The sequence below is a fragment of the Neopelma chrysocephalum genome, unplaced genomic scaffold, assembly GCF_003984885.1.
Source record: "Neopelma chrysocephalum unplaced genomic scaffold, ASM398488v2 Primary Assembly neopelma1_141, whole genome shotgun sequence".
NCBI classification, from domain to species: Eukaryota; Metazoa; Chordata; class Aves; order Passeriformes; family Pipridae; genus Neopelma; species Neopelma chrysocephalum.
The window spans coordinates 120,037-134,480 of record NW_020897803.1 but is presented as its reverse complement, the minus strand read 5'-3'; the positions used below and the strand labels follow the sequence as shown (position 1 = coordinate 134,480).

General features: G+C 61.4%; 1 protein-coding gene across 1 annotated transcript in view; it reads right to left on the bottom strand.

Moving 5' to 3' along the window:
* Positions 1-10,478, bottom strand: part of PDE2A (phosphodiesterase 2A) — a 38,955-nt gene extending 28,477 nt beyond the window's left edge. Inside the window, exon 1 of the mRNA XM_027699847.1 lies at positions 10,411-10,478. Coding sequence (XP_027555648.1) covers positions 10,411-10,478 — 68 coding nt within the window. The remainder of the gene's footprint in view (positions 1-10,410) is intronic.
* Positions 10,479-14,444: the final 3,966 nt, after the last annotated feature.

Below are 14,444 nucleotides of genomic sequence, written 5' to 3'. Positions count from 1 at the left end.
GGGATGGGATGGGATGGGATGGGATGGGATGGGATGGGATGGGATGGAGAGGCTGGATTTGCAGTGCCCATTGTCGGGCTGGGGCGAGCGCCCACGGGCACAGCTGCAAGGGCTGGGCTCCAGCTGTGTCCCAGCAAACCCAGGGCTGTGCCCCAGCAAACCCAGTGCTGTGCCCCAGCAAACCCAGGGCTGTGCCCCAGCAAACCCAGTGCTGTGCCCCAGCAAACCCAGTGCTGTGCCCCAGCAAACCCTGTTCTCCGTCTTAGCGGTCCCAGAGCTGCACCCCAGCAAGCCCAGCCCCGTGTCCCAGCAAACCACTGGGTTTGCTGCATCCCAGAAATCCCAGTGCTGCTTCCCACTGAGCCCAGTACAGTGTCCCAGGAAGCCCATTGGCACGGCCCAGCAAGCACAGTGCTGCATCCCAACAATCACAGTGATGCATCCCGGAAAGCCCAGCACGGTGGTCCAGCAATTCCAGGCCACTTCCCAACAAACCAAATGTGTCTCACCAAGCCCCATCAAAGCCCGGGCTGCGTCCCAGCAATCCCAGCACTGTGTCCCAGCAATCCCTGTGTCTGACAGCACAGCTGTCCCCACCAAACCAGGGCAGGGGACTCCAGGGGGAATTGGGGGCTCTGGTTGGGACTGGGACGATGTTCCTGCAGGGAGGTGAGAACCCCACTCTCTGCCAGCCCCATTGCCACCACTGCGGGGGGGGGGCAGGAAGCCCTGTGTTTGGAGCTGCAGCCTCGGAATTAACTGTGCCAAATGTTTTATTTGTGTAGAAACGCAATTATGTTAATTAAAGCATATCTGTAATTACAGCACTTAGTGGCCCATAAGTGCACAAGTGACTCTGGTGACTTTGGAGGAGCTGGAAGCCTGGAGGGTGGCTTGGCCCTGGCACAGGGGGGGCTCTGTGGCGGTGTCCCCACGAGGTGACAGGGGTGACCCCAGGGTCTGCTCGCCCTGCAGGGGATGGTGGGCAGCGAGCAGGAATGCTCAGTACCCACAGCCCCATCCCGGCCACGCCACAGCCCTGCTGCTCTGGCAGCCAAGGCCAAAGGCAGGATGTGCCTCCAGCACACCAGGGATGATGGAACAGGAGGAAAACGGGTCCCTGAGGTGGGCACCAGTGCCTGGGCAAACGGGGGAGTCCTGGCTCTGGGGTTCGAGAGGGTAACTGGGAGGGGAAAATAAACGGGAGGCAGAGGAAGATGACAGCTGGAGCAGCAGCCAACCGACCCACAGGAAGGCTGGGATCACATCCCCCGGTCTCCAGGCAAAGGGAAGAGGGAAGGGGGTGTCTGCCCCCGCCTCGATAAAGGCTTTGTTGTGGGCAGTGTGTGATGGGGGGACAAGGACCCCAGAGAAAACGGGCTGGGGCAGAGGGGGGAACATGGGAGAGCCTGGAGCAAGGGAAGCAGCGATGGTGGGATGTGCTGGTCCGGCATGGATAGGGAGCTCTGAGGTCCCCAAACACCCAGACACCTCTCCTCCATCATAGAGCAGCCAACCTCCAAGGCCAGCACCTGCCGACACAGCTCCCACCTTCCCCAGCCTCCAGCGGCGACAGAAAATTGCCTGTTTCCTGCAATCACCCAGCCCAGAGCCAAAAGATTTCGCTGGAGCCGAAGGATCTCACCCTGCATATCCACAGGATGGATCCCGGCGTGGGCGCCCGTGGTTGAGCACCACCCTGGCATCTGTGGGCAGGACAGGCACGGCTGGCTGCCAAGCTCCCACGCTTATTTTGGAGCCATCATCAGCCCCGGGTAATTCCAGACCTGCACAACAACGGGCAGGCACCGGGGGGTGCTGGGCAGTGACACGGCAGCTGCGGGAGCGCGGCGGGGAGGGGACTCACGGCACAGGGAAGGGGACTCACGGCACCGAGCCTTTGCCAGGTGGGATTTGTTTGCTGAGCAAACGCTTGCAGGCTGCTGATCCGGCTGCGGGAGGCTGAGCCCTGTTTGCTTGGCAAACACGCTGCTCCGGGTGCTCCCGGCCTTGGAGCACCACCAGGTCCTGTGCAGGCAGCTGCCTCGCGGCCAGGCTGGGAGACCAGCTCCGGGGGCTGCCGGGAGCCACAGGAATGCAGCTGGCCCTGGTGACGGGGCTGGAAAGCCTGGCAGCGCTGCAAGGCTGCAAATCCCCGTACCCATTGCGTGGCACCCTTGCAAATCCCTGTCCCCATTGCACAGCATCCCCACAAATCCCCATTGTATGGCATCTCTGTAAATCCCATTCCTGCTGCACAGCGTCCCTGCAAATCTCCGTCCCCACTCCACAGCACCCCTGCAAATTCCTGGGGCTGCCAGGAGCCACAGGAATGCAGCTGGCTCTGGTGATGGGGCTGGAAAGCCTGGCAGCGCTGCAAGGCTGCAAATCCCTGTCCCCACTGCATGGCAGCCCTGCAAATCCCTGTCCCCACTGCATGGCAGCCCTGCAAATCCCTGTCCCCACTGCATGGCAGCCCTGCAAATCCCCATTCTCACTTCGCAGCACCCCGTGGCTCCAGGACCCAGCCCGCTGGATGCAGGAGGGAGCTCCCCACCAAGCTGTCCCCGAGGTTGGTCACCAGGAATGCCGGGGGACACGAGCAGCAGTGTCACACCACGGGGACCTCCAAGCGAGGCCACCAGCACCCCGAGGGAGCCAAACCAGGTAGGAGAGCGGCAAGGCAAGAGAGACAGCACACAGCTACCCGGAATCCTTGGGGAATTGTCCTTGGATAGACACAGTGCTACAGTCGCTGCCAACTCATCTTTAAATTAGTCAGTTTAGTTGATAACTAGAGGGGGGGAAAAGGCCTCTGGTGGTGGTTCAGCATGTATTCATCATCTGCCCTTGCTGGTTTTCCCCCTTTCTGTCTTTTTTTCTCTTGAAAATAGTGGCAACAGAGCAGTATCCAGGATCCTGCCTCTGCTCTCCACGCCCCATCCGTCTCTGGAACCGCAGCCCCCTCGGAGCAGGAATCCTCTCCAAGGCACCAACACCACAGGTTTCTCCCTGGATCCTCCATTTGTGAACACGGCACGAGCAAGAGCCGCTCAGTGGCCTGGGATCCCCTCCCAGATGATCCAAACATCCCTGTGAGCCAGAGTGCAGAGAGCAGGGACCGTCTGCGGAGGGACAGGAGAGGACACAGCTCAAAGCCACTCGTGCCTTGGAGGCTCGTCAGGGTGAGAACAGCTTTGTCTGAGACTTCCAACCCCATTTCCTGGAGCTGAGCTGAGTTTTTAATTTCCAAAGCCTCAGCCTTCCCTGGGAGGAGGGGAAGGGGCAGCTGGGGAAGGGGAGTGGCAGTGGGGGCACAGCCCCGGGGCGGGTGTGGGTACTGGGGGAGACACGGAGCTGGCAGAGAGATGCAGCTCAGCCCTGGAATGGGCCATGGAGATGCCACGTGGAATCACAGAAACACAGATCTGTTGAGGTTGGAAAGCTCTCACTGAGACCATCGAGTCCAACCATTCCCCCCAGCGCTGCCAAGGCCACCACTGACCCATGTCCCCAAGTGCCACATCCACAGGGCTGTTAAAGCCCTCCAGGGATGGGCATTGCCCTGGGCAGCCTGTGCTGGACCCTTTCAGGGAAGGAACTTTCCCAAATATCCAATCCAAACCTCCCCTGGTGTATCCTTCCGGGATGGCCCCTGGCACAGCCAAGATCCCCCTGGTGCTGGGACCGGTGCCGGAGCAGGTCAGGCTTTCACTCCTGGATTGCACTTTCCATTAATTAATGGCCTTCCTGTGGCTGAACTGCTGGCTCCAGCTCCCCTGCCTCACGGAGCCTGGGCAGAGCAGGTGCCACCTGGCAAGAGTCCCCATCCCCATCCCCTCCCCTGAGCTGGGATCCCCGTGACAGGGCCGGTTCGGGAGCCAGAATCCAACTGAACCGAACAGGTAAGGATGGAAACGGGGCTCCCAGGGCATCACCGTGGTCCCTCCCGGGAGCACTGTGGCTCTCTGCCCTGCCTGCAGGTTTGGGGGTCGCAGGAGGGAGGGGACTGGGGTCCCCTGCCCGTGCTCCCGCTCTCCGCAGGCTCGGCTGGCATGTGGAGCTGGCTCCCGGCGCGCTCCCGGCTCCGTGCATGGCAACGCACACCCCGCCTGACTCGGCACTTCTCTGCAGCCCACGGACCTGCTGTCCCTGTCCCTGCCTGCGCAGCGGGGGGGTCTCCAGCAGCGCCAAGCCCCCTCCTCCGCAGAGCCCCTCTGTGCTCCCCGAACAGCCCACCCGCACAGCCCGGCTCCCACACCGTTCCCGGGGCACCCCGGGGCTCACGGGCACCTCTCACGCCTCAACAACACCCCCCTGGTCCCCCCACCCAGCGCCGTCGCTCCTGGGCCGAGCTTCAGCAAAACACTCGAGTTTTGGGGCTTCCCTCCAGCAGCGCTGCTGACTCAGCGCCCGTCCCCTCCCTGGGGAGGCTGGGACGGGTGGGAGACAAAACCAAACCCCACGGCAGGTCCCAGCCAGGCTCTGGCACAGCCAAAGGGGAAAAGGCTGTGCTGGTGGGGAGGATGGAGCACGCTGTGCCAAGGGAGCACAGGGTGGGCCACGCGCCTTTGTCCTGGGAGACTCACGCTTTGTTTAGTCCAGCCCTCACCCCAACCCTGACCCCAGGCCCAGCCATTGCTCTAACCTCAAACTTGGACCCAGCCTACCCCTAAACCTAAACAGAGACCTGACTATAAACCTAACCCTAAACTTAGCCTTAACCCGAGCTCTAACTCTGAAGGTAACAGTAACCTCCACCACATCTCTAACCCTGGCCCAAAATCCAACCCTCACCTAATGCTAACCCTAAACCCTAGGCAAGGAGACACACGGCTGCACCCACGGACTTGTGTCCTTCCAGCTGAGCTCCAGGCAAGGAGCTGCTCGGGGACAGGGCTGTGGAGCCATCCTGGCTGCAGGAAAAGGGACATGGGGCAGCTCCAGTGCGAGGATAAACCTCAAACCACCATGAAGCCGCACGGACATCCTGGAGCAGAGGGATGGAGCATCACCACGGAGCAGTGACATCCTCACCAGGCCGATCGATGCCACCGCCTGGCAGGGCTCCATGCCTCAGAGCCAGGCTGGGGCCCTCAGACCCGCCAGGGCTCCTGTTCCAGGCTGCAGCTCCCTCTGCTCTCAAATTCCAGCAGCCCTGCCTGTTATCTGCCCTCGCAGGCAGAAGCATTAGGGCTCTGCTGCAACGGGGTGAGATTTGGGGTGCCCATCAACAGGGAGGGGTTTGCCTGGAGGCTTTGCTTGGAGCATCAGCATCCTCACCCCATAGCAAGCAGACACTGAACCCCAGGGGACACAGACAGATCCCCCTCCAGACCCCACTCCACAGCCCAGCAGGGCACAGCCACATTTGGCCAGCAACAGCTCAGGGGAAGAGAAGGGGGGAGAAAACCCTCCACCAGTCTCTGCCTTTCAAATCCTCCTTATAAATAGCTCCTCAGTGTCTTCTGAGTCACCCAGCTGAAACGTGCAAGTTAATAACAGCCTGGGAAGGGGCTGGGAAGGGGCTGGGAAGAGACTGGGAGCCAGGGGAGGTTTCTGGCTCAGTCAGCACTTCATGCCAGGTCTGCACCAGCAGCTACTGGCTGCTTTTCCATCCTCGGGTGCATCAGATCTCCGGCACATCTGGAGAGCAGAGGGCTTTGGGAATGCCAAAGCACATGGTGAGGCTGTCCTCGATGGCTGCAACGCTCGGGCTGGGCCCTGACCCCCTCCCCAGCCCCAGCCAAAAAATCAGGGGTTCGTATTTTCAGTGGGAAATGCACCCCACCCCACCTCCAAATCCTCCTCCTCTTTCCATTTGATTTATCATAGAAAACACAAACTGACAAAGACCCAGAAGGCTTGAACCCACCCAGGATGCACCCAAGTCATTCCTCCCCTCTGACTCCACACACTGGTGCTGCAGGCAGGGCACAAGGATCTGGGTCCAGAAGCAGCGTTTGGGGCTGGGAGCAGGATCTGGGGACAGGAGCAGGACCAAGGGCTGCTGCTGCCAAATAATCAGCCTCAGGGACATTCCTGAGCTGGCATCCAGCAAGTCCCACAGACCACTGTGCTGGTCCATCCCTCCAGGGTGCTATGTGGGTGACAAGGCCTGGGGACACCTTCCTACAGGGTGTTCCCAAACACCTTCCTACACTTTCCTACGTGGCCAGATCGGACAGGGAACAACCCGGTCTAGTGGAAGGTGTCCCTACCCATGGCAGGGGAGTTGGAACTGGGTGGGCTTTAAGATTCTTTCCAACCTGAACCATCCAGTCCATCCCACAGTCCAGGCTCCAACTCCCCCAAACATCAAATCTCGGGATCCTCACCCAGGTGATCCGAGCCCCCCCCGCCCACACTGAGCAGCCTCTCCATCCCTGACCCCGCTGTGCCGATGGAGCAGTGGCAGGCAAAGCATCTCCCAGCACTCTCCATCCCCCTCGCTCCCCCCTCCAGACAGGCCCATCCATTAAGGAGGGCAGGAGAAAGCTGGACAGGCAGAAAGTCCCAGGCAGCTCCGGGCCCTGCTGGCATTTCTGGCCACAGCCCAGCACGGCTCCCGCCGAGCCACGTGGAAGCTGAGAATGAGACAAAAGCCAAGGCAGGGACCAGGGTCAGAGGGGACGAGGAGGAATGAAGGATTCCCGGAAAGGGCTGCTGCATCCATCCTTGCCCTGGGGAATCCTGCAGTCACTCCCAGATGGATGATCAGCCTCCTGGAGCAGCACAGCTCACGGGGAATGTGCAGGGCTCTGCTGGAGATGATGGCCAGGACACACTCGGTGAGATCCCTCACTAACAGAGCCAGAATCCGGCCTGATTCCCAACACTTCCAAACCACTGGCTGTTCTGAAGTTGAGGATGCTCAGGGGGATGTCCCAGGGTGATGGAGGGCAGGCTCCTGGCTCACCCTGGGGATCTTCCATGGCGAGGTGCAGGATGCAGGAAGCTCACAGCCAGGAGTTTCCCCTCCATTCCCTCACCAGGCACCTCCAAGCTCCAGGGCTGGGTTCCCAGGCAGGTGGGTGACGCTGAAGAGCCCCAGATACAGGGGCAAGAAGAGCCTGAGGCTTTGGAAAACCTGCAGAACATCACCTGAGAACCCCAGCAGTGGGGGGCCAGGTTGCCCTCACCCCACTGAACCCTTTTCCCTGGGAAGCGGGGCCACCCCAGCCACGCTGATGGGGTGATGGAGTCAGTATTTTCCATGGCACTTCACACATGCAGCCCAGGGACCAGCAATAACCACAAAGCAGAGGGTCTGGGGAGTTCTCCAGGGGGCTCAACAGCCCACCCTCACCTTTGCAGGTGCTCCAAAAGGTGGCTGAGCCCAGCTTGTGCCCCCGTATCCCAGCCTTGCTCTCTGGGTTCTGCAGAGCTGATGCCACTGGAGCAAGCCACACAATTGTGGAATGGTTTGGGGTGGAAGGGGCCTTTAAAGGTCACCCAGTCCAGCTGCCATGGATGCCCCCGGGCTGAGAGGCAAGCAGGAGGAGTGTGAGGATGCACAGTGTGGAGGGACTAGAGTTTCCCTTCCCAGGACACATGGGCAGTGGCAGGCAGGGACATCAGCAGCATCACAAATGTCACTTCGTGCCATCAGCCCCTCCAGCTGCTCCCGCGGGTACCCTCCAGGCTGGGACTCCAGAGAAAGCAGCTCCCAGTTGGGTGCATCAGGGATGTAAAACGGGGGTGGAGTGTTACACATCACCCTTGCGTGAGCCTTGATGGGGACACATCATCCAGGTTCTGGCACTGACGTGGGGACACACCATCCGGGCCCTGGCATTGACCTGGAACAGCCAGCACGGACTAACACTCCCCTGCAAAGATGCACGAGAACCATCTTTGTCCCCTCGCAGGACACGGGGTTGGTCCCTCTGCCGCTGCCCGGGGGCTCCCGGCCGTGCCTCGGGCAGGATGGAGCCTCATCCCAGTCCTTCCTCCATCACGTGCCTGGCACTGACCCCGTCACCGGCCCAGCGCTGAGCACGGTGACACTCGCCCAGCTCACATATTTGTGCGGCTGCTCCTGCCAGGCAGCTGCCAGACAAGCAGCAGGCAGCGGGGAGGGCTGGGCAGGGGGCGGGCAGCCCTGCCCATGGCCCGAAGGAAGCCCTGACCTCTCCCAGGCTCCGCCGAGCCGGGTCCTTCCCGCAGGGATGCTCAAAGCGGCGTCTCCTCCTTCGTGTTTTCCATCCACAGAGCTCGGCGGCTTCTCCCCCTGCCCCGGCTGCTCTCAGATGCTGCGGCAGCAGCAGCTACTCTGACATCCCACTCACTGCTAACCGGGTCAGCGGCCGCCCACCCGGGAACCCGCTTCCCGCCGGGGGAAAAGGCGGAAATGGGTTAAAACGTGACCTGGATAAGGCAAAATGGCACTTGACTGGCTGCACCTGCATCTCCCTGCATGAAACGCACCGTGCACGTGGGAGAGCCGGGCCGCCGCTGGATCCCGGCCGCACGCGGCATTCCCGGGCCAGCATGGAACACCAGGGGGCTGGAGCGGGAGCGGGGAGGTGGCGGCATCCCCCCGCAGCGCTGGGATCGCCGCGGCCACCCCTCCAGCCAGCGCTGCGGGGCCAAGGGCATCATCCTCTGACAGCTCCCGGGAAGCTTTTCCACTTCTGTATAACCCTCGGGGTGTGCAGGAACAGGGACAAATATCTGTGAGGGACGTGTGGTTATATCCCGGGTAAAAGGGGGAAGCAGCTGGGCTCACCATTCCCACCTCTCTTGCCTGGGGCGGCTTGAGGGGCACAGCCAACTCGGCTACACCAAGTTTTTGTGTCATCTACCTTTTTTAAAAAGCCTTTAGAAAGCAGCAGAGGCATTCCAGCTGGAGGGAACATGGGGGTTGCGTGGCATTTCAAGACCTTTGTGTGTTTTGCTTAAAGAAAAGGACACGTGCACATGTGCAGGCAGCACCAGGGAAGGATCTCTGCAGGGAACAAAGCACACACAGCACCAGGGAGTGAGCCGGGAGAGCTGGGGGAAGGATGCTGCCTGCAGAGACAGACCCAGCACCCGTGGCAGCGTAGGAGGATTGGCAGCTCTCGGGGTCTTGACAAGGTGGGTCCAAGCCCCACACCCCAGAGATGCTGGAGGGTGTTTTCTATAGGGAGGGGTAAAGTTCTCATCCAAAGGTGACCTCATGAAGGTGCAAAAACCGGTGATGCTGGAGGGTGATGTGTTGGGCTGGGGCGGGACCGGGCAGCAACTTCCCTGCACCCCAATACTCCTGTCATCACCTAAAGCCCCTGCTCCAGGAGACCTGGGGCTGCTCCCGGGCACATCCCAGCGCAGCAAGGTGCCCCCTGGGAGCGACGGTCCCGGTGCTCCCCAAGTGAGCTGCTGAGCCAGGCGGTTCGGCCAGAGCCCGAGCATGTGGAGCTGGCACTGTCAGACAAAGGAATCCAAGCACTGAGCAGCCTCCCTCCTCATTGCCCTGCACCTGTATCCCTTTCCCACGGTTCGGCTCACCCTCTGACAATGTGGAGCCTGATCCCACTGGGGCGGGATGGGAGGTGACTGGGAGCACCCCAGATGTCCCGGTAGGCAGGAGGCAGAGCACCCCCGTCCTGTGACTCTCCCGTGCCCAGCCTGCTCCCCGGCAGCTGTGGGGCCTCGTGAGCGCCGCACATGCGCGGGCAGAGCGGGGGGTCTCTGCCAGCCCCAGCCCAGCCCGTGGGCCACGGGAATTGAGGCGCCGCCAGATCCCCGTTTGGCCAGCTCAGCCCCTCTTCCCACGTGGGCGCTTCGGAGCATCACCCTTCCCTGCTTCCAGGGAGCACTGTCATCCCTCAGCAAGGTCACCCCACGCTCTCATGCAAAGCCCCTTATGTCTCTGCTGCAGAACGAGACCGCTGTGACCCCTGGAGCCCCATTGCCCCCTCGCCACACAGATGGGCACTGTGGCACCGGGACCCCCAGACCTGTTGTGTACGTGGGTGGGTGTCCAAGGGGCGGCTTCTCTTGACCTGCGTGAAGCCACCGAAAACACAGTTCAGAGGCCTGACCTGCATTTCACAAAGTCACCCAGGGCCCCCCTGCAGCCCACCACTGGGCCAGGAGCCTCCTACCCCTGCAGGAAATGGTCGTGGGGTGAGGGAGATGGGGAAACAGGGAGATTCTGTTCACACCAGCCCTCTGTCACAGAGACACCAGCGATGACCTGCCCCGGGCTAACATAGGTGGCGAGTGGGGAACAGGGTGGGGGAAAGGGGGGTCGCAGACTCTTGTCATTCCCCTGCCACCTCCTCCCTGCCAGCTGTCAGGCAGGAGGAACTTTTTCCTGCCTCCCCGATGTCTCCTTCCCTCCTTCGCCCAGCATCACTCCCAGAGCATCCCTCCCTCCTGTCGCGGTCCCCCCATCCCCGGTGCCGGCAGGAGGGGACTCACAGGTCAGACGCGGCCGCCTGGTACGGCTGGCTCCGGCAGAGGATGGAGTGTCCGCAGCCCTGGCCCATGGCTCCGCATGCTTCGGCAGCCCTGCCAGCCCCGCCGCCGCCGCCGCGCCCGACTGCCGGTGCCGGCTGGGAGCGGAGCGACTCCCGCCGCGCTCCGCTCGCCGCTGTCGCCGAGCCCGATGCAGCGCGCCGAGGCGTGCGGGAGGGGAGGGCGGAGGGGGGGGGGGGGCGCCGCTGATTGACGGCGCTGCTGCGGCTCCGCGGGGCTGGGCGGGGGCCGAGCGCTCGGCGGAGGGGCCGAAGGGGCCGCACCTGCCGCCCGCCACCGCCCCCCGCGCACCGCGCCCGGCCTCGCCCGAGCGCCGCTCCGCGCCGGGGGGAGCCCGCCTTTGTCTGGGGACGCCGCACCGGCCCTGCCCGCCCCGCGCCCCCCGCGCCCGCAGCCGGCCCTCCCGGCGCCTCCGGCCCTGCCGGGACCGCCAGCCTCGTCTGCTCGGCTACCTGGGGACGCCGGCAGCGCGCAGCGATAGCGAGCGGTGTCGGTCCCACAGGTCCCCGTCCCAGGGGCGCCGAGCAGCGCTAGGCAACACCCGACCGGCAGGTTGCTTTCCCAAAGGCGCTGAGCGGCATCAAGCGATATATTTCCTCTTCTATAAGAGGAAACTGCCTCAAGTTGTGCCAGGGGAGGTTTGGATTAGATATTAGGGACAATTTCTTCCCCAGTCAAGCACTGCAGTCACCATCCCTGGGGGGATTTAAAAGCCGTGGAGATGTGGTACTTGGGGACAAGGGTCAGTGGTGGGTTTGGCAGTGCAGGGGGAACGGATGAACTTGATGGTTTCGGCTTTTCCAAATCAGAATTCTGTGATTCTGTAATATTGGACAGCACTGGCCACAGGCAGGTCCCTGACAGAGAGTGGGTCCCTGCCCACAAGCGGGTCCCAACCACATGGGTGAGCCCCCAGCTTGAACCTGCAGATCTCCTGCCCTGGGTTATCCACTGGCTGGGGGCTGGCAGAGAAATCCCCGCTCGTTCTTGCTTGGAAGCACCCAGGATGGCATTGCTGGGTGGGCATCACTGGGTGGACATTGCTGGGTGGACATTGCTGGGTAGCCCTTCCAGCCCCTGGAGAGGAGGAGGAATGTGCCTGGCAGTGGGGATGCAGTGGCCTGTCCCCTCCCTGTGATGTCCCCTGTCTAGCTGGGTTGCTATAGGGCACGGACTTCCCTGCTCCAACCTGCTGCTCCAAGTGAGATTCACAAAGAAACTTTCTCCTGGTGCGTCTGATGGGGACACCTTATCCCGACCTCCTGGCTGGCAGGAGAGGGTCCTGGGAGAGTCCAACACAGTGTCTCCTACAAATCTCTCTTGCTTCTGTTTGCTGGAGCTGCTGGTGAGCCTGCCCTGGGCACTGACACAGGCTGCATGTCTTTATTTACTTCCAGGAAGGCGAGGTGCTGTCAGCGTTCCAGCTCTGTGCCCTCGCACCGATATTTGTGGCGTGAATATGAAACAAGCCTTGCTTTGCCTTCTGCTGAGACTCCTCAGCCACAGGATTGAATTCTGTGAGCTCTGAATAGCCGGGCTTTGTCCTCGAGTGCACATTGTGCAGGATACCAATTCCAGCGCTAATGGAGATGTATTTGCTGATACAAAGCAATTTGCTCTGTGGATCCTTTCCCTGCAAATGGGTTCTACAATCACGCTCAGAGCTGTGAGCTCCCATGCTGTGCATGCAAGGAGATACCTTCCTTCCTCTGGAGACACCCAGCCCAGCTTCCTGGGATGGTCCGAGCCACGCTGATTCCTGCTTCGAATCGTGGAACCGCACATTAATTAAGGTTGAAAAAGCCCTCCAAGACCATCAAGTCCAACCGTTCCCCCAGCACTGCCAAGCCCACCACTAAACCACGTCCCCAAGGGCCACATCCACATATCTGTTTAATCCCTCCTGGTCCTGCCACGCCCATAGAAATATCCATGAGAAAGTTCAATTGCAGCAATTTCAGAGAGGGGGGGGTTCCCTCTCTGATTTTTCCACCATTTTCCCTCTCAAATATGAGGACTCTTTCAGGGAGGGAAGAAAACGGTGAAACAGAGAAAAGCTTTTCCATTTTCATTGACATTTATCCTGGGAACAGATAAAGAACAGAAAAAAACACAGAGAGGAACCCGAAGCCTTGTTTTTATTGCAAGGTCGGTACAAGCTGTTCTCAAAGAAAAAAAAAAAAGGAAAGAAATTTACAGTGGTCTGGAAAATTATTCCTCACATCCACAGGTCCAACAGCTTCGACCGTGATGTGGGCAGAGCAGGGAGAAACCCCCCGCGTGTATTTTGGGGTGGGGATGGGTGTCCCAGGGTGGGGGGTGTCAGGGTGCAGCATTCCCATTGCATCCCCAGGCCAGGGAGATGCTGTCATCAGTGCCCACCCATCCCGTGCCAGAGCCATCCCGGTTTGGTGCTGCCAGCTGGAAAGGTGCTGGAGCTCTGCATCCACAGTCAAGGCCCTGGGACAGCCCATGCTGGCAGGGCCAGGATCTAGCTCTGGGATGGAGCTCCTGAACACCTATGAGAGACTGAAACGGTTAATTAACATTTTGGCTTTGACACGTGGTCTCATTTGCACCTTAATTCAGGCAGAGGCATCTATCTAATAATTTTAATAACCGGATCATAACAACACCCCAGGAAACAGCTTGGGTAGCCTGAGGGGGCAAGAGCTTTCCCAGGGTTTGGAAATGGGGTTGAGAGAGGAAAAAGGGAAAAAAGGGGAAAGGGAAGGACGGGGAAAGGGAAAGAAGGGGAGGGGGAGAGGAAAGGGGAAAGAAGGGGAAGGGGAAATGGTAAGAGAGAAAGGGCAGGATGGGAAGTGTAAGGATGGGGAAGGGGAAGTGGAGGTGGAAGGGTGACAGACCTGGGTCAGCCACCACACCGCTGCAGGCTGGTCCCAGCAGCCCCCCGGCCCCCTCCCCCGCAGGCCCCCGGGCCTGCCAGGGCAGCAGGAGGGCGACTGGTGCCAGCACTTGTCGCTGAGCCTGCCCTCCGGCCTCTCCCGGCGTCCCCTGCCTGCTCACATCTGTCAGCGGGCTGCGGGAGGGGACAGGGACCCGCCGGCTCCACCGCGCTCGGGACGTCACACGGGTGACCTTGCCCGGTGCTGAGCCACGGGGATGGGGCGCTCATGGCCAGCACTGGGCCTGGGGGGACCCTCTGTCCCCTCCTTCCAACCTCCGTTCTCGTTGCCCCTCGAACGCTTCCCACCTCCCGCAGTCCGACACATCCCCGACACCAAAGTCTGGAGCAACGTCCCCGCGGTGCCACTGCCCAGGTGGCAGCATCCGTCCCTTGGGTGACAGCCCTGCTCTCCACCGTGCCCCAGGGCTTCTTGGGGTGGGGAAAAGCGGGGATGAGATTCCCAGAGGTGACGGGAGGGACTCGGTGCTCCTCCGGGCTGCAGAAGTGACTTGGAGCGTCGCCCCCTCCCCTCCCAGGTGGGGGGTCAGCTCTGCTCTCTCACCTGCAAACGAGCTCTCAGACATTTCTTCCCAGCAGGATAAGGCAGTGAATTCCCTGCGGAAGCAATCTCCTGGAGTCCCACAGTTTAGTGACCACAGCCCTTGGAGCAGAGACATGGACACGCCACGAGTCCCGTGGGCCAAGCACCCACGCCCAACCCAGCCCTGCACCCAGACACACCAAACCCGGAGCCACACAGCCCAGCAAACTGGGGCACCCCCCGCCAGAGCCGCACAGTCCCTCCCCAGAAGGACAGAGGTGTTGGTTGGGATAACCCCACCCTCTGGTCATCCCATCACAGCCGTGCCAGCACACACGGGGGGGGCTCTGCGAGGGCACCCCCTGCCCAGCGCGCCTCCGCTGCCACCCTCCAGCCCCCCGAGCATCCCCCCAGGTGGGCACCAACCCTCGGGGTCTGGCCTTTGGGGGCAGCCCCCCGCAGCCGGGCTGAGGGCGATGGGGTTCGCCCGACACCCGCAGCATCGGGCACCGGGTGCGGTACAAAGGT